Source organism: Leuciscus leuciscus, assembly GCF_965113295.1.
Source record: "Leuciscus leuciscus genome assembly, chromosome: 9".
NCBI lineage: Eukaryota > Metazoa > Chordata > Actinopteri > Cypriniformes > Leuciscidae > Leuciscus > Leuciscus leuciscus.
The window spans coordinates 22,894,600-22,917,592 of NC_138733.1; the positions used below are offsets into that span (position 1 = coordinate 22,894,600).

Consider the following 22,993-nt stretch of genomic DNA (forward strand, 5'->3'; position numbering starts at 1 on the left):
AAGTTTGGAATAAGGTTCAGAAATTATTTTTGTAAAAAAAAAAAAGAAGATGTTTTGCCATTTAGTTCTATGCAAACGTATTCATTATGCTAAATTCATTAACAATCAATTTTACTATACTTAGTATTATTATTACAACAAATCACCTTTAGGATGTTTTCTATCTATCGTTGACCCAATCACAAATCTGACCACAAATGCTCCCAATTAAAGTACCCAAGGTCAAATTTATGTTTATCCGTTTCCATATTCTTAGAAATAACCAAGCTGTGCCCTCATATTTCTCTTTCTTTCTTTTTTTTTTTGGTCCCTCATTTCTACACCATGTCATGACTGAGTGTGAAAAAGCACAAGATGTCACTGCTCCGGGCATGCAATCAAGTGGTAGGCCCCTCCCAGCTCTAATTAATAACTATTGAACATGCTAACAACAATCAACACTAATTAAATACGAGCTTGTTGACAAGAGTTCAAACCTTATCAAAAACACCCCCCTTCAAAAAAAAAAAAAAAAAAAAGCTGTGGAGAAGGGGGATGAGGGAGGGCACTCCTGTTTTCCGTAATTAGTTAACGAAGAGCCCCGAGCCACTCTTTCGATTGAGGGCCCCTGCAAGCTAGTTAGGAGTTTCGTCTGACACCCTGAACAGAAGAAGCAGTCAGCCTAAACAGCAGGTCACATGACCATGCAGAATCTCCGCTCCGGTTATAGGGCTAACAGAGCACAGAATGAACTGCTTTCAGCTTTTGAGGTGTTTCACTGCTCAATATGAGAGAGAATGGGATTGTATGTTGTAATATATGCAGAGGTACAAATGAACACTCACCAAAAGCAAAATGAGATGAAAAATGGCTTTATTATGAAAAATAAAACCAGTTGGCAGATGTAAGGAATTACAATGAAAGCTATATGAGAGGGTCTACAAACCAGATACTGAAGAAACAACTTTACCTCCATGAAAAATGTTCTATCCCAAGTTTATAAAGGAATATTCCTTCAGAAGTACATGTAGTGACACAAACGTGAAAAAAATTACTACACGTCTTCATGTTTAGTGACAAGTTTTTCTGAGACACAAAGTTCATCTTGCTTTTTATGCTGTGCATGACAAAATGCCTGTGCTGCTTGTAATTAGTATTTTGCATTGTATTTTTGAATTATTTTTATGGAAATATATATTTAATTTTTCTATTTAAAAAAATACAATAATGTTACCACAATAAATAAAAAAAAATCATAAATATGCTAGTAATAAGCATTGCCTATTACTGTTGAATCTTTGCTTTTTTAATAAAATTAATTTAATCATAAAAAAATGCAAAAAGTGCACTTTAATGGCCAGTAAGAAATATTTATAGCAGGTAATTTCTCAGTTTAATCACAATTATCCAGTTGTTGTTTAAATAAATAAAAATACAATAAATCACAAAAAGAAAATGTGCTAGCATAGAAGAAAAAACAAGATCTAAGACAACAAACTGACAAGAAAGTCCAAACATCAAAGAACTCTAGAAAGCTAAATTGCTTGTCACTGTGGGAAATCTATGAATGACATTATCTGTCAATAGCCAACTTGAACACACTCAGCAAATGTCACAAAAGGGCAGGTTTGTGGTTTTAGGAAGCTGTTCATGGCAATACAGCTTTAATTTAGAGACTATGAACACGACAGCAGTATAGCATAGAGAATTTGAGAGTTTGTTGGCAACAAACAGGACACAGTGGGCAGTCAGGGGCAAGAGATTGCCCTCCAGTGCCCCAGTAACCTAACTGACATCTGTATGTGCGCAAACAACCCCTCACGCTCTCCCAAACCGGGAGTAATGCTGAGTGACAGCTACCACGGGGTACAGCCCTTGCATCGACAGCAGCCGTTTGTTTCCATGATCGCTCCCTGATAGGCAATTGAATTTGTCAGTGACCCTAAACAATTGCTCCGATGAGATCCAGCAGGCCCTTCCTTCCCCTGGCCCCACTGCCCATCCTGATCAATAGAGCTGATCAATGGCCAGCGGCCGATATTGATGACTCTGTCCCATCTGCTGCCTGCTGCACAGAAGCTTGCCAAGAGGGCAGCGGGCCGCACTTGTTGATCACTGTTGTCCACTGTTTGAACTGATGTCTAAATAATCCTGCGCTCCAAACCAAATCAGAGGTGGGAATAGTCAAGTTGAACTGCCAACCTCAAAGCATTCCAGTCAATCATACACCATAGTCAAATACCAATGCCATAATGCCAATGATGACACCAATATTAAACCTGTGACAGCAGAATGCTTGCGTTTGCTATTAGCAGAAAAAAAAAAAGGAAAAAAAAAATTCATTCTGATAATTTCAAAGTATGAATTAAATAATTATAATAAAGTTAACGACTACTTTGACAAATTATATTGGTAAAAGTTTGCAGTTAGGTTCAATTTGTTGACAGTAGTAAAAATATTTTTTATCGAGATTAGAAATATTTCATAATACTAATTATAATACTACTGTTCATTGTTATAAATTACAATACTTTTATTATAATTATACTGAACTTTGTGAGTAGGCTACACCGATAAAATGTTATCGTTTTCTTTAAACTATAAATAATAATAATAAAACATTTAAACAATTTTGGCAACACTTTGCAATACAGTTCAATTTGTAAACAATTTTTAAATTAAAAACTAATTAAAATGAATGTATGGTTATATTATTGTTCGTTGTTTATTCATGTTCTTTCATAACACATTAATTAATTTTTACAACTTGAAAGTGAAAATGAACATTAACTTAAAGATATAAAACATATATAACCGTTTCTTTTGGGTTTTTGTTTTGTTTCAATGGCCTAGGCATGGTAGTCTCCGTCAATCTTGAAAATGACATCAAATGGCACATTTCACAAAATCTCAGCGTTGATTTATCTGCCCAGTTCCACTGGTTATATTCAAGTAGGAAGTTAGTCATGTAGAAGCTGCATTAGTATCCATGTTTACATTGCTGCTCTTGCAGTCAATCGATCCCTCCTACAAAAACCATAAAGAGTGCAAAAAGCAGTGCATGTGCATCAACGAGTGAAGATCAATGAGACCGCATGAATCCAATCAACACACCCCACCTGATCGCCACTGAGCATCGGATACACAAAAACGACAAGATCTCAGTTGTCTGCACTAGAGCACCTCTCTGGTTCAATGGCATCAGGTTTTGCTTTGGAGACCGAGAGTGTCCCAACTGTGAGGCCTGTGTGTCTGAAGAGTCTGGGGAAGTAGGGATAATTAAAACCCTACCTGAGCTGCACTCTTGATTCAGAACAGGGATCACAAGCTCCCCAAGCGGCACAGCTATACGCCACCCCCCATACGCCACATGCCCCAAACTCTCTGCCTCATGTGGTTAAGGATTTTCCACCTTATTAGATAAATTGCTAGTGATCAAAAGTAGTCCTCCCGGTTACCATTTCAACCCATAAATAAAAAGCCCTTGTGGCTATGTGGGCCTGCCAAGACACACTGACCCAGAGACCACAGCTGATGCAGCAATTAGACATCAATAACAGAAACTTCCAAATAAGACGTAGAGAAGTACGCGCAACGCAACTTGCTGCACAACGTTGCGAGAAGATATGGATTTTGTTTTCCATCCCATTGCCTCGCACATCTGTTTGTGTTTGTTGCTTTGGCATGTTTCCTCTGTCGCCAGAGCCAAGAGGAGTTAGTTCACCATGCTCATTAATTAACAGATTTAGTCCCCCTGAGAAAATGGCTCAAAGGCACCGCAGTCAAAGCACCAGTCCCACTCGTGAACGAGCCGTCATAATATTCCGCCATTTAAATCTTGCGTGCTAGCGGAGCATTCAAATATAGGGACAAATGAATCTAGGCCAATGAAAACTGCATGCGTACTAAGGTCCGGTTCACAGAGAACGCATTTTTTATTTGTTAAAAATGCGAGAAGCAGGTCAGCGGAAAGGAAAAAAGCGCAAGGTCTAGTTGAAAAAAAGTTGAACTACTTTTAACTAGAGCGCCGCGTTTTTAGAATGTCATGTCATGCCCGAGACGCAGCAAAAGACGTGATACGAGAGCACAGAAGTTTAAGAGCATCAGTTTCGTGTTTCATGGACTTTTAGTTCGTTTCTCATTGTTTCCTTTTAAAGTTTGTCACGGTTTCCAAGTTTTGCAACCAACTCAACATGATCCTTCAGAAATAATTCTAATATGTTGATTTAGTGCTCAGAATTCTTTAATGAATAGAAAGTTCAAATGAACATATTTCATAGGAATAGAGATCTTTGTAACATTAAAATGTCTTTACTGTGACTTTTGATCAATGTAATGCATCCTTGCTGAATAAAAGTATTCATTTATTTTATATATACATTGTATGTTTTTTTTATAAAATAAACTTTTTATCTTTTGTCAAATCAACTTAGATAATGTGGTTAAGATAACATAATATTTTGAGCTTCTATTAATGAAACCAATCTCCTTTGTTGTATTAACTCAAATTTAAGGCAACCAGGTAACTTGCTTGTTTAAGTTAAACCAACTTTTTTTTTTCAGTGTGTATAATATATATATATATATAAAAGTCAATTCAAGGAAAGTTAATGGCGTCCCAAACATTGGACATTGGCCCCCATTGACTTTCATTGTGAGGACAAAAAACACTGAGACATTTTTTCAGGGTCATACAGGTATTGTCAAATAAACAATGACAATTTTCATTTTGGGTGGCATTTTCCCTCCTAAACATTGCTTACTCTTTCACGCAGTGAATGAGGTGCTAATAGTGCATCTGATAGGTATGTTTGATCCAGTCTGGCCTGTTTATTTTTTCAGGAGTGCAATTAGTATCCAATCAATAATCATGCTTCCTCTGAATTTCTCTTTCAATTTTTAGTGGATTTCAGACAAAGAGGAAGCCTTGAACTGTCAATAAGAGCTTCTTGTTTATAACTTCACAGAAACGTTAACGTTTTCGCGAGCTCTCCAACCGAAGTTGTTTGTGCATAATTGGAATTCTTTCATTGTCTTTGAGTAACCGGGCGATTCGCATTTGACTGGCCGTTTGACAAGAAAAATGTAACGTTGTTCATGTGATGCATCACAACAAAAACAACCCCAGAGAAGCTGTTATCCATTCAGAGTCTCACCTCTCCACTGTAAAACACACTTCCAAAAACACAGAGCATGACTGTTGCGCCAGCTGTGCTTTTTATAAGACGTCTTAATGAATGACTGTCACAACTTGACTGAACCCTGCCATTAAAGATCTAGAGTATCTCCTTCTCTTTGTTTAACCAAAGACGGCCTGACTAATTATTAACCAGCCTGCTGTTTGACAATTCATTATGTATTCTCAGGAGTACGACAGATTAAAAATGAGAGTAAATACTGCACGTCATGTGTGTTTCAACCAAGTAAATTGTGATTAACAGTGATTCTTGTCCTTTCTCCTCCTCCATACAAACAGGAATGGATTGATGCTGCATGCAGTTTTCTTCCCTCTGTGTTGAAAACATCACTAGATATCACCTTCCTTCCTTTGGGACAGCGTTAATGTTTTTGCAAATATCCTGTACTTGTTTGAAAATGAGTGATTGCTCAGTAAATCTCTAAAATAAAATAAAAATGGTGCTTTATTTCAAGGTAGCTAATTGGCAATTAGTAAAACAATTGTGGAGCATTGTAGCATCAGCCTAATTGATAGCGTTTATAAAGCTGGCTTACCCAGCAGCATGCTTTCAGAGCTGTGCACAGCAAGCTACAGTTCGTCATTAGATTACAGCAAATTGCTAAAACAAGGAAATGGGCTCATTTACCTAAATGGTGTAAATTAATGTATGTTTATGAAGCTTTTACGAAACCAGCAATAACTTGCTTGTCTATTTTTTAATGCACTCCTGTCTCCAGGCGCAGTCAAAGAGCAACGGGCTCATTTAAACCAGGACATCACTGGGAAAGTTTTCAACACTATATGACAGGTACAGAACATTAAAGGGGAGTATTCAAAACTACATTTCCCATTTCTTGAAGGAAATGCCAGTGCATACAAAACAGCAAAAGAATAGTGTTCAAGTTTCAGGCAAGTTAGGTGTAAAGGGGGTCGCACACCAGACGCGCAGCTCGGCGGCGCGCCGCGCAGCGCCACGTCTTTTAAATTCGAACACACTATTCTCTATGAGAGTACACACACTGGCGGCGCCTTTCGGCGTCTGTCCGCGGCGGCTCAGGACCGTGTTCAAAATCCTGCCGCGCCATTTACATAGTTTTATATTAAATTTACATGTGTGTGTCTCAAATCGTAGTTAATGTATATACGGACTTCAACCTGTGCTGCAATATACATTTAGTTTTATATTTATTTACAGAAATCAGAAAATTGCTGATGTTATCGGATTTTCAGGTGACAGTTGTCCTAGACGTGGCACGGCGCGGCGCTGAGCTGCGCGTCCGGTGTGCGGCCGCCTTAAGTCTTAAAGTGATGATACACAGGGCAACTTTTTGAGCAATGTCGCTGGGCAATCTTTCAGCACGATTGTTGCTTGGGCACTTTCCCATTGAAAATGGGCAATAAATTTATATCTGGATAATTTAGATTGGTCGTGGGCCCTGTCTCTCATCTAGTTGCCCGTTGACGGCAACATTGCCCAGCAACATTGCTCAAAAAGTTGCCCTGTGTATCATCACCTTTAGGTTCTGTACTTAAATGCACTTTCTATGCCGTCTTTGCCATGTAAAGGGTTGATATAGATGGTTAAATACATTTTGTATAAATCACAACAGCATAATTCAGATTGCAAACATTATAATGATGATTAGTAAAAAAAAATTATACTATTTATTGGAGATTTTAACAATTGTTACAATAATTTTCACAATGAAGATGCAAAACTATAGGAACAAGTTTTAACAAACAAGATTATATTCATTTTTAATGGTGAACGTTTTTGCAATGTTTTATATTTATATGTATATTTTAAGATTAAACTAAAAAAAGATACAGTAATAAAAATAAAGGAATTTAAAATTTGAATGGAATCTACATTAAGTGGTTTTAACATTTCTCTTATTTTCAACAATTAATGCAGCGACCTCTTGCGAGCACTTTAAAAAATGAGGATTGACAACAATAATGCATCAAAAATATAATTAATAATAAAATCATCATTATAAATAAAATCCAAATCAGATCAGTGGAAAACCTGGGATTATATATTTAAATGTTATTTATATTATAAAACTTGGATATTTATAATTTAACACATATTAACATTATTTATATAAACAAAATATTTATAATTAAACTGTATTATAGGCCTACATCAAAAATCAAATGGATCAAAATCATGCAGGAGAACATGATCAGCAGGTTTTACACAAACTGGTGAACTTCATGCAACTAGTGCTGCTGTCCATCACAGCAAAAAAAGGGGTTTTATTAAATAAATATAATAAATTCTTAAATTAGTGGGGGGTAATATATGTGTGTGTGTGTGTGTGTGTGTGTGTGTGTGTGTGTGTGTGTGTGTGTGTGTGTGTGTGTGTGTGTGTGTGTGTGTGTGTGTGTGTGTGTGTGTGTGTGTGTGTGTGTGTGTGTGTGTGTGTGTATATATATATGTATCCATCCATCCATCCTAAATTTGCCCTGCTCAGAGTAGGGTCTGGTTTCCTTCTGCCACCTCCCACCCAAACCTTATTTACTAATCCAGAAACACAATACCATGGAAGACGACAGACAAGATAGGAAAGAGTAAGAAGAAGGTGTGAGCTGCTATTCTGACACTCTCCGGCATGTGCACCATATTTGTAAACATCGTTAATCACAGATTAGCAGATGGGGGTGTTAATTGCACCTGTGGAAATAACATGACCCAAAGGATGCTTCTATTTACCGCCTTCAGATGGCATTTCTGCACGGGGCGGGCGAGAAGGATAAACAGGAAGGCTTTGCTCGTGACACAAGCAGCCTTTATTTGAATGATTCTCCAAAATGTTGTCACCCATTCTCACAATCAAACCCCCCTTCCCATCTCACACCTCGCGTGTTACTCTAAAGTGAGACCCAGCATCACTTTGCCTCTCAGGCTGAGATGGAAGTGTGCTGCTCTCCTGACCACCTGCTACCTTCTGCAGTGAAAACCAGTCACTGTACGCACTGAGCCAATGACGTAATCTCGCTGCCCTCAGCCAATTATGTTATCATAAATATAACTTAAAAACACAATGAAACTGCTTGACATGTTCCCTAGAACATGAAAGTTTAGGTGGATAATACAAAAAGGTTTTTTTTAAATAGCCAACAGGATATACATATACTTCAGTCATCTTAGATGCAATTGTAATAGCAAACGGTAATAGGGAAGGGACATTCTCACACTAGAGAGCATCTGATTGGACAAGAGTCGGTGTAGTTAGTCATCACTAATTTTGGTCTGTATTCCTGAAAATTGTAATGATGCACATATCTGTTAAAAGTTAATTTTGTCAACATTTATGAATATTGTTTCGCATTAATACAGAACCACAAATCTAATGGACATGGACTAAAAGCCACAAAACTCCTTTGATTTCATAGGGTTTTTTTTAAGGGCGAACATACAAAATAAAATTAAAACTGCATTGTATAATTTTGCACCAAAAGCAGTTATTCAAATAAATGAAGCCTTGGTGAGCAGAAGAGACTTCTTTTAAAACATAAAAAAAAATCTTACCGTTCTAATAATTTTGGCCACCACTGTGTATGTATATATACATATATATATATATATAAATTAACCCAAATTTACCCTGGGTTGGGTTACTTAAATGTAAATACAATTATATATTATATTAAGAAAAAAAGTTATGTTATATTATTAATTAGACAAATCTATTATTATATTATAATTGTGTATAATAATGTCTCATAATTCATTAAAATAGTTGTCTAAATATGATTGTATTTGTGACATAATAATATAAATTAATATAATAACAGTTCAATTATATATTAAATTATATTTTTTTTATTAAATTATTTTTTTTCTCCTCATAATACTAGTTCTCAATTAAAATAATTTTTATCTTGTATTATTATAACAATATAAACAAGTCAACAAATATATATGAGACAACTTCATTGTAATTAATAGTATAATTATATAATAGTATGTTATATATATATATATATATATATATATATATATAATTATAATTATATAATAATTTATAGTTTAATTTTTTTTACATTTTGTAATACAATATAAACAAGACAAATGTTAATATATTATAGTGGTCTCCAACTTGTATTATCATTTTTTTTTTTTTTTAAGACACATTAGCTTTAGCAAATCACAATTATGTGACAGTTCCAGGTATGCATGAGATATCCTTACAAGGTCAACAAGGGCCGTGTGGTTTTATTCTGCCATCATGCAGTGAAATTAATCCTTTGAACTAATTGTTAAGCAGCTGGACACTACACAGTCTCTCACACACACACACACAGCTGCTTCCCACACTCACATGCCCCAGCATGCCCCACGCCCAGCCTTAGCAGCAGCAGCAGCCTCGATCAATCAGGCTCCTCCCATGCAGTGATTGCTAATTGATGCACTAATCCAGTCGTTAAGTACTGTGCCAAAGAGCTTGGGAGTGCGTCCAAAGTAAACACCTGCCGTCACTCATCAATGTGTTTTGCTTCTACAAAACGAATCGAAGAGGACGGTGTAGTTACAGACTTACCATGCCTGAGAACAAACACAGAGGAGAGGTGGCCAACATTTGAGATATGATCGGTGACATGAGCACTGAATGGATTTTATAAATACGGCACAAGTGACAGTCAATGAATCTGATACTTTCAGGTTCGAAAACAATAAGTGCACAGAAGAAACTGGGTAAAACTGACAAGATTCATCCACCTGGATAGTATGCAGTAAGACAGAGAATGAAGAGTAAAAATCTCAGCATATATAAACAGGATGCTAAGATGAGATAAAAAAAATAAATAAAAAAAAAGTGATTATCCCATTGTGAGGTAAAGGATCTATTAGCAACGGAGGTTCTGTCGAAGATGCATGGATATGGGTATGGGTCTATAACAAGTCTTCTTTTTGGTTATCCCATCACACTGAATGGTTGTAGCCCCAGACGCCCACTTTCATTCAGTGGAAAAGCAAACTCTAATATGACATGAAATTACTTCTGCAATTCTCAGTGTAATCTAACCTACTTTATTCTAATGATTGTCATCTTGACCGAGGTCTCTGTAGACTCTTAAGGTTGTGTGTTGCCCTGAGTTGAAGTTGCCAAATGTGACACGCTACTGCCCCCCAGTGAACCAAAAAGGTACAACATCACATCAATATATAGGTACAATATCCTATCTGACGAGGTAAACAGGCTTTAAATGAATGAAAGAAACTTTTCTTTATTTTATTTTTTTACTTTCTTCATTTGATTTTCAAATACATGAGGTATTTGAATTGGTCATGAGTTAAAAAAAAAATTTGTTTTAAATCAGTGGATGAAATGTTCTCATTTGGGTCTAAATAATTGATCGTATAAAAAAAGGAACACATTCATGCATGTTTATAAAAAAAAGCTCAATGAAAGAGTCCAGAGAGAGAGAGAGAGAGAGAGAGAGAGAGAGAACGAACATTAATACAAAGTCCACTGAGTGAATACAAATCATAACTCTACTTCACCTTTACATATTTTCAAAAAAATAATAAGCATTAAATATCATAGGAACATTAAATGTTAGTTTGGTTACTGTTCCCCAAGCTATGCTTATATTGTTTACTTAATTTAAAGTAGGGATGATGCACAATACATTGGTACAACATTAGTTATTGGCCCATTTTTGGTTACACTTCATTGTAGGGTGACGTAGTTACATTGTGCTTACTCAAATAAGTACTGAGTAATATTAATTAACTACATGTACTTACTATAGAATTACAGTTGGTTTTAGGGTTAGTTAATTTACTGTTATTACTATAGTAAGTATTACATGTAGTAATGAGTAACTACGTCACCTTAAAATAAAGTGTTACGCAATGTCAATTTTTTTTAATCAATTTAATTAGAATTAATTTTATGCTAATTTCTTTTACTTTTTACATTTAGATTACTTTTGCCATCATCTAACACTTTAAGTCAATCTTAAAAAAATACTACGAATTTGAAGATAATAATGTTAGATATAATCTTTACAAATCTCAAAACGAATATCCATTTTTCATTCTGTACATTATAATGTTGTGATGCCTAAATCAGTTAAGTTTTTAGTGTTTTATTTTTATTTGATTAAGACAATTTATAGGTCCATTACAACAAAAAACAAATGATCAGGTTATGGTATAAAGCAGAAATTAAATATCAGTGAACCCCTAATTGAAATATATTGTATTCATTTAAAGCAACAACATATTTTAAAACAATATATACTAAATGCAAAACCCAGCCACCTCAGCTACGTGTGCACCTGTGAATTAAATGAAGAACCACAATAGTTGATACTCATAATGCTGTTATTGGGCTTTTGTGTGTGGAGTTCTATTGTTCCACAAACCTGCGTGAGCTCACTTAAGACAGGCCACACAGCCTCTCGCTCACTTCCCAAAGCTTCCTGGCCAGGGCATCGTCCCGTCCGTCAGCGCTAACATTCTGCAGAGCGCAGGAAGAGAAGTAGCGTCCACTCAGAGGCTCGAGTCCCTCCTGCAAAGCACAGTATAGCGTGGTCTGCGCACCTCCCTCAGGGTCCAGGAAAAACAGCTTGGACATGATCGGGTAAACCAGCTTCTGCACTGAACTCATATTCCGACCAATCTCAGTGGCTATGACACCTATGAAGAAGAGACAATGAAGAAAATGTGGAGGAATAATAATACTTGTGACATAATGGCACACAAAAAAACGAAGGACCACTAACCTGGATGCAGGCAATAGCAGGTGACACTCGTCCCCTCCAAGCGGTTTGCGAGCTCACGGGTAAAGAGCACATTGCAGAGTTTGCTGTGGCAGTAGGCTCTGAATGCGTGCCAGGAAGACTGACCTGTGACCAGATCCTTGTGGGCGTTGAGGAGGTTGAAGTCCACAGATCCCAGACGATGCAGCAGGGCGGACACGTTGACAACGCGGCTGTGCTCTGCCTGCTTCAGGCGATCCAACAGCAACAGCGTCAGCAAAAAGTGGCCCAGGTGGTTGACGCCGAACGCCATGCCAAAGCCATCATCAGTTCTGCCTGATGCGATAACACCTAGAGAGAAAACCTCACACACTGAAATCATGTTCTTGCCTGTGTCCATACACCAGATTGCCTCTTAAGTTACCTGCATTGTTAATGAGCAAGTCGAGCCTCGGTTCACTCTTCAGAAAAGTCTCAGCAAAATCACGCACTGACTTTAAACTGGCCAGGTCCAGTTGCATGAACAGTACCTCAGAGTTCCCACTTTCCTGGAGGAGATACAGCACGTTCTTTCTTTTAGACTCATCTCAGTGTAATAAGAACTGGGAGGAATTGAGGTTAATGGAAGAGTTCACCTTTCTTATGTCATAAACTGCAGCTTCAGCTTTCTGTTTGTTTCGGCAGGCGAGGATCACTCGGGCCCCTCTCTTGGCCAGATCCAAGGCTGTGGGTTTTCCAATGCCTGTATTACTTCCTGCAAACATACAAATTATTGATTACTCAACCCTGAGGCAACGTTAAATGTTCTCTGATGTAACTTACAGCAAACTACAGTAGATATAAATATGCAAATATATCATGTATCGTATTTAAGCGTTCAAATGTTACCAACCTGTTACTATTGCGGTTTTCCCCTTTAACGTGACGCTGCTCTTAAATCTAGCTCCTTTAAACACGGTGTAATAAAGCAGTATATATATAGCCAGCACACCGGCCAGCACAGACAACAGGACAGACATTATGTCCTTTGAGGGCGTCAATTGAGGAATGTTACAAATTTTCAAAGTTTAGGAGAGTAAGTTAGCTGCTACATGTGTTTTGCTCCGTTGCTCACTCCAGACTGTTATCGTGTTTTAAAAAAAAGCTTTTGTAACGGCCAGTTTCCGGGTTTAACTTCTGACAGGCGCTGGATGGCGCCATTTCTCTACGTCATCTCAAGAAGAAAAGTCGCACTTTCTGAAGAGAATCACCCCCAAGACCAAAAGAAGAGCATGAGAAATTATACTTTAAAAAATAAGCCCGTTTAGTACCACAAAAAAATTCCTATAACATTACCTGCTATTTGTATTTTAAAAAGCACCATTTCCACTATGAAATGGTTAGATGTTATAATGTTATATATTATAATGTTCTTGACAAAAATGAAATATTTCATTTTATTTATTCTTTATTATTAATAGTATGCCATTACCCATTACATTATCACACACTACCACTAAAACACCTTTCCTCAGACCTCAACACTTGTGAAATGTTAATGTTATACACAGGCTCTGATGTGTTGCAGTTTAGTTTTTGTAAAAAATAAATAAAAATAGTTATTGTCACAACCACACAACAGAAACAACAGAAATTGTTTAAATTTTTTTGATAATTTTCCAATTTTAACTCATTTGAACTTGCAACTTGCTACTGCGTGTATGCGTGATACGCAAAATATAGTTGTTTTGTCAAAAATGTAAGATTTTTTTCTGATTGTGATGATTCAGTAGATGAAGCTGAAAATCATTTGAATCCAACATGCAGTTTAAATTAATACAGTTATATATTAATTAATTAATTAATTAATTAATTCCTTAAAGTGAATAGATTTGACAATATTTATTATAAATAAATAATTTTGCATGTAATCATAATGGGTGACAGGTAAGGAAAATCAACATCACACCCGAACATAGGTGAAAACAACAATAAACTTTTATTTATTCGTTTTCAGCTTTGCACCCTATTATGTCCCTGTACTCACAAGCCACTGGAAATCAATTCTTTTTAACAATATGATGTTTTGGTGCTAATGATAGTAAAAATTTTGGCCATTTTACAAAGTTAGTTTCAAACTACACTGCATGCATCAAACACACTCTCACAATGGTTGGTTTTCATGTGTGTACCCTTTATTGATCTCTTTTGCACAGACTGCATCATGACAGTGATGAGAAGCAAAGCTTAAATCACACCACTGTGCCGCTCCCAGAATCAGTCTGCTTGAGTTCTTCCTCTGACTCTTTTCTTTCAAATCGATGGCATGCAGAAAGAAGAAAGCGTTGTAAACATTTGCCGAATGCACCAGACGTTCAGCCTGTGCTGGGCTTGCTGGTATCGGAATGAAGGGGTGGAGGTGAGGAAGAAGAGGAGGAGGAGGCGGGGGGAGGGAGGAAGGGCGCTGGGCGAGTTGCCCTCACTGCTGAACCCGGCGGAGGGACTGCACCTGGAAGGTCTGAGCGTGGGAGCCCCACTCCCTGTAGTGTTTGTAATCGCCGCCATGGTGGTCACACTCCATGATGTACTGGTAACCACGGTAGCCGGGGTACTGGTAACAAACCCAGCTAAATGCAGTGAGGAAACACATGACAAATGCAAATTGAGATCTCTAGTTTAAAATTCCAAGTATCCCAAATATTGCAAGGTTACAGCCAATGTACCCTCTAATTGTTTTTATCTTGCTGACCAAAACCTCTTTCTATAGGACGAACGATTCGGCCACCTGAGAAAAAACATCCCTTATACCAGACCTGAACAGTGTACACTCAAAAGTGCTTACATCATGCTGTAACTTTAAAGTCTGCATGACATGGGAGTTGTGATAGGCTTTTTTTTTTTTCCCTATCATAACATATCTGTGGTTGGCTATTGGTGGATCTCATGTGAGTGACAGGTTGTCCTGCCCTCGCGCCAGTAAACACGTCATCAGAGAAGAGAGGAGATGTCGATGCAAGAGGGAAGGGAAGTTATTTTGATTAAAGATTATGAGGGCACATTAATTTATTAAAAAATGATGATTTTTGCTTGGATAAATCATTTATAATAAATACTGCAATATTCCATAAAATATAATAATTGTTTGATTTCATGGTGACTTTAAAGTGCTATTTGTATTTTATTTGACCCCGGATGTAACCAAGTCAAAAATAAATCATATTTCTGAAAACAAGCCGTTCATTTAGAAAATATGAAGCACATTTTAAGAATATCTTAGAATAAATTTTTTACAGTGCTGTGTTAATTGTGCCATTCTTTGAACTATTTTTTATAAAATAATATAATATAATATAAAATAATATTATAATATAATATAATATAATATAAGCTTTCAAATAGCTTTTTTTTACTCTTCCTTCAGCGTGGCATTTTGTTTTTTCATCAGAGGTGCGTGGCCATGCATGTGTGCAGCTTAGAGGGAACACTGGTTACAGCACCAGAAGCAAATGCCATATAGAGAGAGAGAGAGAAAAGTATGGTACTCACGCCCCACTTTGCACCTGCATTGATCCGATCTCATTGGAGGGCCAGCCCATGGCCTTGAGAGAGGGGTAGTCGTCAGTTATCTCCCACTGGTGTCCGATAAAGTTCTCCCGCTCAAAGACAGTAATCTTTGACTCCTTGTGGTTCTGCGCAGATCATAACAGCGGAAGAGATTGTGTTTTATTTGGAGAGATGGTTAAACCATTTCGCCACTGATTAGTTGATATGGTTTGAGACTCACAGCAGAGCAGATTGGCCGGAAGGACATTAGCCTCTCGATGTGGTAGGCATTGCTGCCGCTCCAAGACTCCCAGCGAGGGTAGTCGCCTCTCTCCAAGATGAACTGCTGCCCACAGAAGCTGGAGTGTTCGTAGCCCACCCAGCTGTTCAAATATACACATGCTACATAAATAATATGTGTAGTGGGTGTGCGTGTATGTGTGTGGTCCTGGTAAACCCTACGTTATGGGGACAGACGAAGATGCAATATCCAAAATCCTTGTCCTAATGGGGACATTTTTTGGGGGGTCCCATGAGGAAAACTTGAGGAACCATGAGGAAAATGTTAATATGCAGAAAGTTTTCTGTGATGGGCAGGTTTAGGGGTAAGGTTAGTGTAAGGGGATAGAATATACAGTTTGTACAGTACAAAAATCATCATGTCTATAGAAAATCCCCATAAAACATGAAAACCCCCAAAAAATTGAATACTACACTAAAAACTTTTGAATGGTAGTGTAAAAATTATTTTATATTATAATTATATTTAATTAATTATATATATATATATATATATTATATTATATATATTTATATATGCATAATAAATAATAAATATATATATATATATATATATATATATATATATATATATATATATTATATTTTACACACTAAGAATATTACATATTATTCAAATACATTAAAAATGTACACAATATTATTAATATTATTTAAAATATATAGTTTTTAAAGTGCAAATCCTTTCCTCTTAGGGGTTAAACTGTAGTACTTCTAATTAATTAGCATGATACAACAACAATTGAAGTCTGGTATGGTCTCATTTAGATAGAATGTGTCTGTGAATGCATGACTTACGCGCCACACTCCACTTTCAGAGAGCGGACAGTGTCCATGCCACATTCCATTATGTTTTGACAGGCTGAGGTGAACTCCACGCGCTTGCCTTGGAAGTTCTCTTGGTCATAGACTGTGAGCTACACATATTCACAGAGACAAAAGAGATGTGATTCAGATTATTCTATATCATTTTGTATTGTGACCGTCATTATTTCATAGACATTAAGTGTTTACTTGCCTTCCATGGCCCCATTGGCATGGGATTAGTCAGAGCCATCCTTGAAGATATCTCAATGCTGATAGACCTGAACAATACAGAAATGTAAAAAAACAAAAAAACATGCATGGGTTCTTTATAATTTATGTTAACTCTACAAGTAGCCTAGGGATAAAAAATAAATAAATTAGACCTGGCTGGTGTTTTAGAAGGTATCATCCAAACATAACAGAATAAAAACCACAGCTCACTGAAATGTACTGATTTATAGTTATCCTTAATATCAAGATAAATTAGAAGGTTTTACATTATGCAAAACTTATACTGCCTATTTTTTCATTGTAATTACTCATTTAAAATATTTTAATTTAGTCACTATTTTTATATATTTATATACATTTTCTGAAATGCCCATATTGACAAAAAAAAATTAATGTATATTTTGACAAAGACACCCATATATGCTTGCTATGTTTGTTTTGGGTTTTCAATTGTGCATATGTGCGCCCCTCCCCTAGAGTTCTGCAGATCAGAAAAGCACACTAAAAGATGTTGAGGCTGAAAGGACAGACATGAATGGCTTACCTGACCTACCCAACAAATAGCTGCAAGCACTCAGGAGTTCCACACAACGGTCTCCAGACCTCCGACTAAGGGCTCTATTTATATGTAGCATGACAGTAAGGGAAGATTGGCCACAGGGCAGGCAGGAGTCAGCACTTTGCCTCAGGCCTCATTGTTTTGGACTGAGCCTTTGGCTTTACCCAGCTCACAATGCCATCTGCCGTAGCCAGGGAGGCATCGTGCCTCCTGGCATCTGCCACCGGAGTGGATGCCAGGCAAGTGATTCCATGCATGCTTTTACATATGACCGGAGTGTACGGCAAAGCACACATGCTTGCAGGAACACAAGCAAGCTGTTTCGACTTGAGATCATTCCAGCAAAGACAACACAAAGATTTACTGAGGTATGCATTCAAGGTTTCTTTTAAGCCAAAAATACTTGGTACGAACTATGCAAACATCCCCAAAAACACTAGGTATCCTTAAATATTAAAAACGCTGGTTTTTAAAAATTACCCCTCATTAAAAGTAAATTTTTAAGCTGCATTGAGACCCTTCTGCTCTCCTCTCAGTGCGGTGGCAGCTACAGAATGTTTCAACAACCCACTTCCACCTGCCTTTACATACTCGCCCACATACAGACGCTCTCCCTCACATATGCATACACACGCAACAGGCCCTTACAAGCATATCCATTCAACATCCATGTCCTGCCCACTCCTTTGACTTTATGCAAAGCAGGCTCCATGGCTGGGGCCCAGTCGATCTAGGAGGTGCATGACTAAGTCAAATGAAGTGTGTGAATTAAAGGATTCAAGTAAAAAAGAAGATTGATTCATAATTTTGTAGCTTTTTGGGTGAGTTTCAGTATAGCTCTACAAAGAGAAGTATTTTTGATTTGTCGATGGACATGTGTATGATTGTGATAATAATTAAATGCATCGCTATTTATGTTTTATTTAATATTTAATAGTCAGGAAATGTAGAGTACCTAAATGCACACTTGTGGGAACTTTTTCTTCAAACTTATAAGCTCCAAAATCCTTGACAACATAAATATATAACCGTAACCACACAGAAAACTGCTGAAGCTACACACAACGGCAACAAGTCCTCTTTCTCTCAATGGAGAGGTCTGTGGCCAGTCTACTGAGGTCAGCACATTGCTAGCCATGCTATAGAGAGTGAATGAGTGTGTGTGTGAGAGAGTGTTGAAGAGATAGGGGCTGTGGAGTGCCACGCTTTTTGCTGATGGAGGTAGACATCACACATCCAGCCGTAGCCTGGAACAAAGCAATGAGCAGAGTCAGCAGGGTCACATAGATAAGCCTCCACTCCAAACCCCTCCAAACGGCCGTCACTTTTATCCAATAGCCTGGTCTCATTTTGCTTTAGAAGTACTGCTGGCATATATATATGTATATAGAACCCATCCGAAGCCTGAAGCCCGTGTACAATCAGGCCTTGACATCTTTTCCTCTGCCAGCACTCCTTTTACATTCCATTCCTCTGACTGCAAAAGTTTAGGTGAGATCTGATTGGTCATTTTAATAATTTCAGAGTGACCATCCTTTAAATAAGTTTGTTATGATTGAGATAGATAGATAGATAGATAGATAGATAGATAGATAGATAGATAGATAGATAGATAGATAGATAGATAGATAGATAGATAGATAGATAGATAGATAGATAGATAGATAGATAGATAGATAGATAGATAGATAGATAGATAGATAGATAGATAGATACCATTTAAAAATGTCACATGACTGATTTTCAAAAGTTGCTAATGATTTCTCTACAAATGTGTTCTGATAAATAGCAAAGAAGAATTGAGTGTAACATTCCGGAATTAATCTTGATTCAGTCTTTCATTTAAGCTCAACTTCTCTCTGTTCTGTCGTTTGCAGCTTCAGCCATGTCGCACACTGCTGTACAAGGAAGTATGGGGAGTCGCTTTGCCACGGGAAAGAGCTCCCACAGAGTATGTCAAACCTGTCCCATCATGCTCTTATCAGATTCTCTCTTTTTTACTCTAATATTGCCATTACACGTGTTTTGTACAAGAAGCACTCGCTGAATTATTTGCCTTTACTGTGTGATCTCTCTGATCAGATATATCTTTTTGAGTACGAGAATTTCCAAGGGAGCATAATGGAGCTGAATGGAGATTGCCGTAACATTTGTGACAAGGGGCTTACCCGTGTGGGCTCCATTAGAGTGGAGTGTGGGCCGTAAGTACTCATCTCAATCATATGCATAATATGATTTGTCGCATATGGGTCAGTAATTTTTTTTAAAGGGGTGGTATAATGCCCTTTTCACAAGAAGTAAAATAAATCTCTGATGTCCCCAGAGTGTGTATGTGAAGTTTTAGCTCAAAATACCCCACAGATAGTTTTATATAGCATGTTAAATTTGTCACTTATTGAGGGTGAGCAAAAACGCACCGTTTTTGTGTCTGTCCCTTTAAATGCAAATGAGCTGCTGGCACAGAGGGCGGAGCTGCTGGTTCTTAGCAGCTTTGATTACCCCACACAGACATGCACTGGAAATTTCAAAAACGTTCAGCCTTTTATGTTCAAACCGGAGTCAGAAAGATGGAGAGACTCAAGAAGAAGTGATAACATGTGGACAACATTTCTGAATGGTTAGTTGATTAATTTATGTAGCTTATGTGTAGTTATCTTCTAGTCATTAATTAGCATATTCTGTCTTGAAAATCTATAAATAGTGTTCCGGGGGCGGGGTTTATGTAAATTTTAGGTTTCATGATGTCACTAACCCGAGGAATGTTGTGTAGTCCCAACCAGCCATTTGTTGTTGTCCTTAAAAAGCTATTTCTTTAAAAGAAAATATCTCCCTTTGCATTGAACTTTGAGCGTCGTAACTTTGCAGATGTTGTTTATGCTCAAACAGCAATATTACACACTAACTAAAGTTAGAAAAGTGAAATCATAATCAACCAACCCTTTAAAGAAACTAGTACTTTAATTGAGCAAGGATACATTACAAGTGACTTTCAAGTTTCCACAAAAAAATTTTTTCAACATTAATAATAATAGGAAATGTTTCTAGAGCTCCAAATCATTTTAATGATTTCTGAGGATCACATGACACTTAAGGCTGAAAAATAGTTATTTAAAAATGTAAATAATATTTCACAATATTACTATTTTTACTGTATTTTTTATCAAATAAAAGCAGCCTTGGTGAGCATAAGAGGCTTCTTTCACAAACTTTCTTTCATCCTTGATTCCTATTTTCCATGGTGCGAATAGTCCAAATTATTTAAAAACGTACAATTTATTTCCGTAATCCTTCTCAAATGTTTCTTATCTGTTAACTCGTGTCAATAGCGTAAAAGAACATCAAGGGAAAAATTTGTTCCATAAATATTTCTTCCATAATGTACATGTAAAAAGACCATTTACAGTGTGTTTGCCCTCTACTGTCTTGCAGATGGGTTGGTTTTGAGAAACAGGATATGACTGGTGAGATGTTCATGCTGGAGAGGGGCGAATACCCTCGATGGGACACTTGGTCTAACAGCTATCGATGTGATCGCCTCATGTCTGTCCGGCCCGTCAAGATGGTGGGTGAACATTATATCAGTCCATTTCCCATTTTATCACAAAACATAACTAATTAATAATAGGAGGACCATAGAAACCGTCCCAACTGTTTCTTTCTCCATGTAGGACCCCAAGGACCATAATATCTGTCTGTATGAGTGCATGAACTTTGAGGGTCGTAAGATGGAGGTGTCTGATGAGGACATCCCAAGTTTGTGGTGTTATGGCTTCCAGGACAGAGTTGCCAGCATTCAAGTAAATGGTGGAACGTAAGTGATTTACCATTTCTTATATTTACTATTACAAAAGATGAAGATTATCTAAGCATTTGATATTATCTCATGAATTACCATATACTATGCTCGTTCCTACTGTAGATGGGTTGGATACCAGTACCCTGGCTACCGTGGATATCAGTACCTGTTTGAATTTGGATCCTATAAACACTGGAACGAATGGGGTGCCAATCACCCCCAGATCCAGTCTGTGCGCAGAGTGAGGGACATGCAGACGCATCACAGAGGCTGCTTCGATATGGCATAAGGAATGACACGTGGCATGGACAGGTGGATACAACAAGGCACCGCAGGGAAAACTCTGTGGAATGTAAAAAAAGAAAAAGAAAAAAAAGAAATTCCTTTATAATTAAAAGAGCAGCTTGGAATAGACATTACCTATAGGAATGAGCAATCATGTGTTACGACTAGTTGTAGAACCACTATTAAGTATGGCAAATGCATTCTACATCTAGCCCCTTAAAGAAAAGTAAAGAAAATTGTCCCAATTTTAGTGCTTGTCTAATCATTCATCAGTTTTGTTTGATAGTTTTGCATCATTATATGTTTCTTTGCTCTATCTAAACTCTTTGCCTTTATTACTTTATAAAAGAATATCTACCATATGAACATCACAGTAAAGCTAATCTGAATCAATTTCTCATTTAGCTGTTAAACCCTGGCAGGATATCCATTGAACCATTCATTGAACCAGAGGGAGGTGCAATTCAGCACTCCAGCACTCAAGCTTCTCCTGGCTTCATCACACCACATCTTCTAGAATCTAGATGCTCAGCTGCTATTGTGACGGACGGAATCCTCAACGTGGCAGACCGGAGGGGAGAAGAGAACAGAATATTCCTCTTCTCTCTCCAGGAACAGATTTCAGACCCCTTTTATTTACAAAATAGAGGAGATCCTATACTACACTTTATCTTTATCACTGTATCTCAGGGATGCTGGCATCTAAAAACAAATTTCCTAGAAAATAAATAAGCAAAAATAAAAGATTTTAAAGCATATATTTATACAATGTCCTTAATTCAATATTTTTAATTATTTATGTAATTCACAATGCATAATATATTAGGAAAAACTATACACATATTTGGAAGTGAATAGTTATTCTATTCTACTGGTAGCAAATTTTCTGCACGGTTTTTGCCATGGTTCAGATAGAAACTATTCACTTCCAAATATGTGTATCATTTTTCCTAATGTATTATGCACACATACATGTATGTGTGTATATGAAGAGTTCAGATGCAAAAGCCTCTAAGTGCCATCTGAAATGTTCTTTTAGAATGATCATTTTTATCAAGCTTGTATATTTAAGTTCAGTAATTTCACTTAAATGGCAATGAAAATTGCCTATTAATTGTCATTTAAGTGAAATAACTGAACTTAAATATATGAGCTTGATAAAAATTACAATTCTAGAAGAAATTTTCAGATGGCACTTAGAGGCTTTTGCATCTGAACTCTTCATGTATGTGTGTGTGTGTGTGTGTGTGTGTGTGTGTGTGTGTGTGTGTGTGTGTGTGTGTGTGTGTGTGTGTGTGTGTGTGTGTGTGTGTGTGTGTGTGTGTGTGTGTGTGTGTGTGTGTGTGTGTGTGTGTGTGTGTGTGTGTGTGTGTATACTATGTACTCAATACCTATAATATATAGTTATATATATATATATATATATATATATATATATATATATATATATATATATATATATATATATATATATATATATATATATATGTATATTATATATATTTATTTATTGCTAAAAAGCTTAATAATTTTCCGGTTTTCCTCTAAGAAAAGAGGAATAAATGCAAGTTTTGTCCATACAGTGCATAACAAGTGTGATCAAAATGAGACAGTA

The 22,993-nt window shown here is 36.9% G+C and overlaps 3 protein-coding genes and 1 long non-coding RNA gene across 6 annotated transcripts; 2 read left to right on the top strand and 2 right to left on the bottom strand.

Annotated features, from left to right (window-relative positions):
• The first annotated feature begins 6,455 nt into the window (after positions 1–6,455).
• Positions 6,456–10,700, top strand: LOC309506682. The gene is made up of 2 exons (XR_014208891.1): positions 6,456–10,477; positions 10,591–10,700. It is a non-coding gene; the product is annotated as an uncharacterized lncRNA (long non-coding RNA).
• Positions 10,701–11,542: 842 nt separating this feature from the next.
• dhrs13a.3 (dehydrogenase/reductase (SDR family) member 13a, duplicate 3) lies at positions 11,543–13,025 on the bottom strand. Its single transcript, XM_082180569.1, has 5 exons — positions 12,771–13,025; positions 12,514–12,632; positions 12,303–12,426; positions 11,903–12,229; positions 11,543–11,816 (listed from the first exon to the last, which is right to left on the bottom strand). Exons 1-5 carry the CDS (start codon positions 12,895–12,897, stop codon positions 11,557–11,559), a joined length of 957 nt encoding a protein of 318 aa, XP_082036695.1. The 5' UTR covers positions 12,898–13,025; the 3' UTR covers positions 11,543–11,556.
• An 892-nt stretch (positions 13,026–13,917) lies between these two features.
• Positions 13,918–17,373, bottom strand: cryba1a (crystallin, beta A1a; the record flags this gene model as incomplete). 3 transcript variants are annotated; one of them, XM_082180584.1, is made up of 6 exons in its annotated part: positions 13,918–14,484; positions 15,404–15,546; positions 15,642–15,783; positions 16,499–16,617; positions 16,719–16,785; positions 17,288–17,373. In XM_082180584.1, the coding sequence occupies 6 exons, from the start codon at positions 17,371–17,373 to the stop codon at positions 14,337–14,339; spliced, it is 705 nt and encodes a 234-aa protein (XP_082036710.1). In that variant the 3' UTR covers positions 13,918–14,336. The 3 variants fall into 3 exon arrangements, with proteins under 3 accessions (XP_082036710.1, XP_082036709.1, XP_082036711.1); XM_082180583.1 differs by having other exon boundaries at positions 17,283–17,337; XM_082180585.1 differs by having other exon boundaries at positions 17,292–17,332.
• Positions 17,374–18,640: 1,267 nt separating this feature from the next.
• crybb1l3 (crystallin, beta B1, like 3) lies at positions 18,641–22,128 on the top strand. The gene is made up of 7 exons (XM_082180581.1): positions 18,641–18,788; positions 19,175–19,248; positions 19,380–19,498; positions 20,727–20,859; positions 20,966–21,108; positions 21,217–21,405; positions 21,784–22,128. The coding sequence occupies exons 2-6, from the start codon at positions 19,183–19,185 to the stop codon at positions 21,380–21,382; spliced, it is 627 nt and encodes a 208-aa protein (XP_082036707.1). The 5' UTR covers positions 18,641–18,788; positions 19,175–19,182; the 3' UTR covers positions 21,383–21,405; positions 21,784–22,128.
• The last annotated feature ends 865 nt before the right edge of the window (positions 22,129–22,993 follow it).